The following is an 8,237-nucleotide window of genomic DNA, read 5'->3' as shown; positions in this document are numbered from 1 at the left end:
ATTTAGTAGTTGTCACTCCTTGGTTTAGCTTGAAAGCTGCAACTGTGAACAATTTGTCAATTGCGCATTTTCTCTTTGTATTAAAATCGCCTTTACCAACAAATGTGATGTGACGAGAAACGCGAACAATATTTGACAAAGGCATATGCGAGAAATCAAGCGTAAAATTAAGTGAAATTGCGAGCTAACGCGTAACGTTAGCATTAGTGCCATTTGTAACCCGGAAATTAAAAGTGTTGCTACAACATTCCAGATTTTTCAAACAGATTGTTCAGTATTCTGACATTACACCCGGAAGTTAACATCCAATCTTGATAAATTTCAACAGGCAACAAATTTATGTACAAAAAATGGAAGCAGATTTATATATCAGGAGGGAAATCGGTAATAGACCGAAGAAGAAACAAGGAAGAAGATAAAAATGCCCCTGGCCACCGCTTATTTATATTAGTTTTTTATTTCATTGTATTGTATTATTTAATTTTTTCCTTTTCGTTGTTTCCTCTTTGTTAATGCCGTTCACTGTTGTTTTTTACTGATGTTGTTAGTGCTGTTGGCTAGTGAAAAATAAAAATCACTATTTAACTTATTTTTTGTATTGTTTTTTTTCTGAATGATTACTATCACATTTGATATAACGTCACTTTGGTACAATAAAATATAGAATAATGATAAAAATTATTTTCAAAAATACTGATAATAAAAAAAGTATAGACTACACCACAAATAATATATTTAAATAAACAAAATTTCAATGAATGACGAAACTTCAATTCAAACAGACAATAAAATCTTGGAACAATAAATATTTCCATTTTTTATGTTACGTCACTACTATTAAAGTTACGTAATCCTAAATGGAATATTTGAACCAATGAAATTAAAAAATATTACAGCTAATCACAAGAGAAAGATTTGAATCAATGAGCAATTAGACAAGGAAAACCAATACGACAAAGACTTTACGGGCTAATAAGATAGCGAGGTCAACGACCAATAATAAAATAGCGAGGACAACGACCAATAAATGAAAAGTGGGACCGAATGGGAACAAAATTGAGCCCAAGTGGGACCAAACCGTTTATATAGCAAAATGGCATGATAATTCCATCGTCAGAATCGCCAGCAACTTCATGACACACAGCCCGCTGCGCAATACGCAACGACGAGTGAAAGGCCAACGAATTGAAGTACAAATGCCGAACACTGTAAGATCGTATAACACTGGTATGGGAGGGGTTAACCTTCTTGATAGACTTGCTGCTGCATATCGTCCAACAATAAGAAACGAAAAATGGTACTGGCCTTTGTTTATCAATGCGGTGAACATTGTTACAGTGGCTGCTTGGTGGATTCACTGCTTCGTAGAAGAAAGACCACTCAGTCACTTAGAGCTCCGTCGACATATGGTCCTGAGCTTGCTGCAGTCAGAACGAACAGCGACACCAAGAGTGGCATCAGGTTTCATGTCACAATTGCCTGACATCCGTTTCGATGGCGTAAACCATATTATTGGTACAGGACCACAGGGACGTTGCAAAGTATGCAAACGAAATACCAAGAATATGTGTAAAACATGCAACGTTCGACTACGCGCGCAGCGAGGAAAGCAATGCTTTGAAATTTACCATCGTCAGAAATAAAATCAACCATAAATCGAAGTGTCGCTACCTATTCATACCAAGATCTCCGTTCTCTGATCAATAGAAGTAGTGTTTCTACGTGTCGAGCATTTTTGTCGAGAACCGCCCAATGTTCACTAAATGGAACATGCCATAATTCCATAAGGAGTAGTGCCAGACATGTCTAGCTCTAATATTTTCTTAATTAGAACCCATGTGTGTGTCATCAAGATTTACAGCACTTGCACATGCACCAAAAAAGTTTGGGTAGATAGAGGTTAATTAGGCTTTTGTTGTGAACAGTGATAACAACAGGTATCTTGATTAGCCCAAATTCTTACTGTAATATACTGTATAAAAAAATATTGACAACAAACTTATTGATTTTGGACGAAATTAGGACGATAGTAAAACTTGATTCCATCAATTATTGTTGACTCAGTGCAACTGTTACTGTTGCTACAGTTACCGCGTAAGGAAACGAAGGTACAGTTGTACGCTCGTTTGAATTTACTGTTTGCGTAAGCAGTTACGTAAACAAAGACGATCGTGTACTTCTTGCTTGAATCAAGGAGTTTGCGTAAAGACGGAACTTGTGTGATTTCTGGATACAATGCTGATACTGTGTGTGAAAACAGGAATCACCAGAACGAAGAAGACTGATTTGATCAGTATCAGTGGAAAGGAAAGACGCTGATACTCGATACGGACGTCGAAGTAGTACGAATTGAAAACTACTTGATCTACCATCCAGGGTGGTGAACGATTTTGAGCGCACTGAATTCTGAATTGGCTCTCTGACACTAGATAGTCAGAAGAACCTGACGATCGATTATTCAAAACGATTTAGAACCCGTTTTACAGCTTGTTCATTAAAAAATTTAAAGTATTAAACTGATATTTTTTGTTTAACCCCTCTTTTTTTAATATGCATTGAAAGCAGGTGGATCTCGAAAAATTACCGTTTTCGAAAGTGGGTTGCAGCCCAGAAAAGTTTGAGAAGCACCGTCATAAATGGCTATAATTTTGGCAAAAGGGGCATGGATAGCATGGATGCAAGAATATAAGATTTTGTGGCAAAAGAAAGACCAATGGATAGACCATTCTGATGTTGTGCCTCATCATTGACGTGTGCATCAACAACGCATTCTTACTGATGAGCCCCCAGCAAAGTTGTAAGATGACAAAGAAGCATTTTATGAAAGAGCTATCAGCTCAGCTGGCCAAACAAAACATCGAAACAAGGTATAAATATTAAAAAATCTATGGTCAAACAAAAAAGATGCCTTCTTCCTCTACGGACTGCCCAAAAATCATAAATGTTACAGATATCAGTTATAAAACGACAAAATCCATGAAAACGCCGTGAGCAAGGACGTCGAAGGAAGGTCGAAAATCAACGTGAAACCGCTGCCATTCATGTAAAAAATATATACTTAACAGCCATAAAATCACTAAAATATCGTGCAGCGCTTGCATTGAATAAAATGAATAATCTATTTGTAAAATTATCATTAGTTCTTGAAGAAATAATTATTTTAACATCATGTACAGGGATTAAACATGACGAAACTTCTAGTGTTTACATATGTAGACAGGTGCCCGGATTAAGGTGTAAAATTTACCGCCCGGGTGAGAGTTAATGTAAATTTAATTTACGGTGTACAAACATTAAAAAGGTAAATATCATTTAACTATAGAAATGTCATAATATGATATGGTATGATATAATATGATATGATATGATAATATGTTGTAATATGATACTACGTATGCAATGCATATCAAATATTTTTAAATTGCAAGATCGAAAAATGTTTTTGAAACATATATAAAGAAAACATTAAATTTTATATTAATTTGTGCAGTTTATATTCTAAGTAAGCACTACACCCTCGCTTAAAGTAGTATTGCTGGTATCGTTTAGTAAAGTCTCAAAATTATTTATAATTTTTAGATTCGGAACAAGAGCAGAAAATATAACAAGTGGTGGCAAATGTCTGTTTGGCTTGAAGATCTTCGTCCAATCCTTAATTCCAAACAAATAATGAATGTTTTCAACAGTGCAGATTAAGGGTATTCCTTCGTCAACCATGTAAAACGCCTAAAATACCCAGTTTTTCATAGCCAAATTTTTACAAAATTTAACATCACTCTGACAGTGTTCTAATTTTTTCCATTTTTTGAATTTAAAAACTTCTTCAAAAGTATTTTCTGCGCATTGAATGTAGTTTTTTGTTTAAAATAAAAAATAACTTTTATTTGCATACTTTTGTGATATACAATTTTGAATTTTCATGCAATGAAATCTTAAGTGGAAGAAATTATGAAGAATAATGCATGATAAGCTTTATAACATAAACTTTTATAAATTGAAAAATGAAAAAATGATTCAAATATTATATAATGTGGTGCACTAAATAAGTTGTAAAAATATTATTATTTGACCAATAATTTGTTATAATACTTACAGTCATTGATGATAAGCTTTGTACGAGATTATTTGCTTCTTTTGCACAGATTTTTTCATTTCCTTGGTATGGATAAGTTTCAAGAAATTTGCTGCATTCAGCAATAGAAAGAATTTTCATTGTAAATGAAAAAAGAATTACATCACTGGTAACTTGATAAATTTCAAAAAATGAGCACTCAGAATCTTCTGTCAGAAAGTCACCTTCATTCGGCAAGCATAACGGAGATACACTGGGGCTAAACGCAATGGCAGATTGCAGCTTTACTACAGCAATGTTTTGCTTTCGCACTCTTCCACTGCTGCTGTTGTGTGTTGAAAAGATAACACGATGAATCTTGTAACCATCAGTATAGTTATCATGATTGTAACTGAGAAATGGCAAAACTCTTGTGCTATTCACTTCACTAAAGTTAGATAATATAGTGCAAATAACCTTTGCTTCAGCCATCACTGTACTAACTTGGGGTTTATGCAATTTCTCGAGGTAATAATTGTGTCAGAATATGAATGATTTGTATTTGAAGGAACTATGGCTCCAACACAATCTAGAAAAATTCCTTCCTGAGTCCTTCCATAGAAAAGAACTAAATAGGAATCACTCGAAGCAATATCATATTCTAAACCACAAAACGCTGAAGATTTCTGAAAATAATACGAACTAAGGTGATCTATAAAATGAAGAAATAAAAATAATACTCGAGCCATAAAGAAGCAAAAACTTAAGAATAAAAATGTGAAAGTTTGTTTTGTTGAAAGGCAACATATTTTCTCTTTAGAAGTTGCATCGCACGAAAAGAGCTTCATGGCAATAAATACTATCCTTGTGGTAGTAGTGCCATTTATCATTAAGCTATTTATTAGTTGCTGAAGCAAATTAAAAGAGTGAGTGACACATGTAAAATAAACGTTTTAGTTAAACATTTGTTTATCATCAAAGTAGTTGTTATTAGTTATAAATCAAACTGATATCAAACTATGGCAATCTAGTTAACAAATAAAATGATTAATTTTAACACATTATACTAGTATTATATTTCACTATTGGCATTTTGAATTCATATTCTGTAAATAAGGCCATGTTTATCAGTGTATCTTAGAAGTTTTGCACGTGAATTTTGAAATACTGAACAATAATATTAATAATGTAGAGTAAAACTATATTAAAATGCATTTTAAATAAAATTTTGAATTAGTAATAAATAAAAATAATTCAGCAATGTTTTTGTAATGTAACATTGACACACATGATATGATGTGACGTGATATGATATGATATGATATGGTATGTAACAACATGAGAAGATATGCAATCAAAACGTACAAAGCAGAATTTTGAGAGCTTTGAAATACTATATTAAGCCTTGAGTTTATAGTACTTTTCATTGCATTGTTCTATATTAGAAAGTATGCACTTCCAAAGTCTACATTAAAAAACCTCAAAGAATATTAAGTTACAGAGCTTTAATATCAATTAAAATTTTGAGTTAGTGCAATATTTATAAATTTTAATGCTAGGCATCCATTTTATTTAGATATTTTTAAAAAATGTAAGATTTTTTTAATTAATTTTAAAACTTTGAAATAAATGAATAAATTTTCATCGATCTGAATTGCTTTTCAATATAATTTGGCAATGTCGGTAATGAAATAATTCTTAAATGCAATACAATTTATTTTCATAAACTTTAATTTGTGCAATGAAAATTGATTCACGCAATATCAAGGACATATCTGCATGAAATTCAGGCAAGTCATATAACAATTGTACAGTTTTATGAAAACGTAAAGCGACTTCAAATATCGGCAATTGAATCATTTAAAAATAGATTAATACTATTTATAAATGCTGAAACAGCAGTGAACAGCACCACAGGTTTATAGTTTTCACCTGCTTTTGTTGTCCGCAGCCAGTCCTGTACTCCATACAAATAAGCCTTCTCATTTTTATAACAAATAAGAGGAAAGCCCTCAAGAATCATATCTTTGTGCTAAAAATTGAAAAAATGCATTACAGTCAAAAAATATTTGAAATTAAAATAATTAATGAAAGTACAGAACTGAGATATATTTTACACTATGTATCTATTTTAATTTGTTAATTGTAGTAATTGTTATCAGTTAATAATTTTTAATCCTGCATATATGTTATAATTTTGATAATAATTAGCATTAATGATGATTTCACAGTTTTCTTATGTCCATGTACATTAGTTGCATTTTTCTTCATTTTGAATATTTTGAATAAAGTAATAAAATGAAGTGATAAATAAATGGGGTAATAAATTTTCAAAATTTAGCTTTCAAATGCAGAAATGAAAATGCAAAAAATAGAACACAGTAAATAAATATAAAAATAGATAAAAAATAAACTGAATTTTTGAAAAGTTCTAGACTGAAATTAAGATATTTTAACTTCAAATAGGAAATGTGCATACATAATCTGTATCCAATTCGGTGTCATTGCTCTGCTCTTCACCGCATATTTGAGATGAGCTATCAATTTTAACATTTCTGATAGTGCTTTTACACTGCTGATGTGACAAAATATTCATTTTTAAAGCCAAAAATGAGATTACGTAGTCAAACTCTGCAAATCGGTAAAATATGCAGTTGCTAATACTTGGTGACAGCATTTCATTCTGTTCTGGCAAACATAGTGGCAAGCAGTATGAAGAGATGCGAAATGAATTTCGAAGTTTAACAATCGCGATATTTGGCTGTGGCTGTGTTTTTGAGCGACGTGTGACATTTTTATTAGGAAGATAAATGCGTAAAATTTTGTTATTTCCGTGTGGACCCATTAGTTGGAATAAAATCATTGGCAAAACTTTGATATTATTATGATTTCTGAAATGAATCATATGGATGAATGAATATTTTTTGCTTGCATCTAATGCTAATACTCAGATTGCAGACAGTATCGGGTGGTAATTACGGTGTCAATGTGCGTTTCATTAGAATTTAGAGAAGGTATCAGCATCCCCGTACAGTCAATAAACACTCCTTCACTTGTTTCACCATAGAATACGACTGTATATGATCCAATATCTTCTACATGATTTGCAGGACCGCAAAAAAGAGATTCAACCTAAACAAGCAAAATTTAAAGCAACATTTCATATTTAGTTGTAAAATCAGTTACAGATAGACTGGCGCTGAAAATTAATAATAGCTGAAAATTCATATTTATGATAATATCTCACATTAATAATAATGAATTATTATCTTTGATGCGCAATAAATAATTGCCATTGCCTCTAATAGGAAGAAATTTATTTGTGGAAATCATTAAAATAGTATCGCATTTGGCAAATTCAATCATGCAAAAATAGCAAAGTTCGTAGAGGCAATTAATAGTCTGCTTTATTTTAGGCTACTAAATTTAGATGTTAGTTAAACAATAAATAAAATTTGCACTTAAGAATATTAACAGTTTCAATGATTAGATTTTGATAAGTGTTCAGTATCTTCAATGCAAACTAAAAAAATCAGTACATTATTGTCTGTTGTGTTGTACACTGCATATTGTTAAATTAGTTTGTATTTTATTTAAAAAATTTATATTTCTGTACTAATATTGTAAAAATTGTATATAATAAATATTGTAAAAACGATAAATAAACAAGTAAATAATATTTACAAAAGTAGAACTTTAACAGGTGGACTTGGGATGGTCGATTTCGGGACAAATTTTCACCATCCAATTTTACTGGTCGTTGAACTCCCTATTTTATTGGACCTTCGTGCCGTTGTTTTATTGGTTTTCTTTGTCTAATTTCTAATTGATTCAAACTCTGCAGTCGTGATTAGCTGTAATGTTCTTCATTTCATTGGTTCAAATATTCCATTTAGGATTACGTAACTTTAAGAGTGGTGATGTAACATTAATAATGAAAATATTTCTTATTTGAGAATTGTTTTAATCGAGATTTATAAGTTTTATCATTCATTGACATTTTGATTTTCCAATATATTATTAGTGAAGTTTATACTTTTTCGTGATAAACGTTTTCAATAATAATTTTTATCATTATTCTCTATTTTATTGTACCAGAGTGACGTTATATCAAATGCGATAGTAATAATTCAGAAAAAACGATACAAAAATATGTAGTAGTGATCTTTATGCTTCACTACCCGAC

At 31.4% G+C, this 8,237-nt stretch overlaps 2 protein-coding genes across 2 annotated transcripts; one reads left to right on the top strand and one right to left on the bottom strand.

The window, feature by feature from the left end:
* Positions 1-1,133: 1,133 nt before the first annotated feature.
* Positions 1,134-1,643, top strand: Tsp_00341 (putative piggyBac transposable element-derived protein 3). The gene has a single exon (XM_003376095.1). It carries the CDS (start codon positions 1,134-1,136, stop codon positions 1,641-1,643), a length of 510 nt encoding a protein of 169 aa, XP_003376143.1.
* A 1,855-nt stretch (positions 1,644-3,498) lies between these two features.
* On the bottom strand, positions 3,499-6,037 carry Tsp_00342 (hypothetical protein). The gene is made up of 4 exons (XM_003376094.1): positions 5,984-6,037; positions 4,556-4,737; positions 4,094-4,499; positions 3,499-3,726 (listed from the first exon to the last, which is right to left on the bottom strand). Exons 1-4 carry the CDS (start codon positions 6,035-6,037, stop codon positions 3,499-3,501), a joined length of 870 nt encoding a protein of 289 aa, XP_003376142.1.
* Positions 6,038-8,237: the final 2,200 nt, after the last annotated feature.

The sequence above is a fragment of the Trichinella spiralis genome (assembly GCF_000181795.1).
Source record: "Trichinella spiralis strain ISS 195 chromosome Unknown Scfld4, whole genome shotgun sequence".
In the NCBI taxonomy this organism is placed as follows: Eukaryota; Metazoa; Nematoda; class Enoplea; order Trichinellida; family Trichinellidae; genus Trichinella; species Trichinella spiralis.
This window is presented reverse-complemented; position numbering and strand designations above follow the sequence as displayed.

Bases quoted from the DNA above. Each gene is read 5' to 3' on its own strand.
- Tsp_00342 (XM_003376094.1), bottom strand. From the start codon at position 6,037: ATGAGAAGGCTTATTTGTATGGAGTACAGGACTGGCTGCGGACAACAA. The intron at 4,500-4,555 runs GTTAGTACAGTG...ATCTAACTTTAG, and splicing joins AGAAATTGCATAAACCCCAA to TGAAGTGAATAGCACAAGAG. The intron at 3,727-4,093 runs GTAAGTATTATA...TGGGTATTTTAG, and splicing joins AAAGCTTATCATCAATGACT to GCGTTTTACATGGTTGACGA.
- Tsp_00341 (XM_003376095.1), top strand. From the start codon at position 1,134: ATGACACACAGCCCGCTGCGCAATACGCAACGACGAGTGAAAGGCCAA.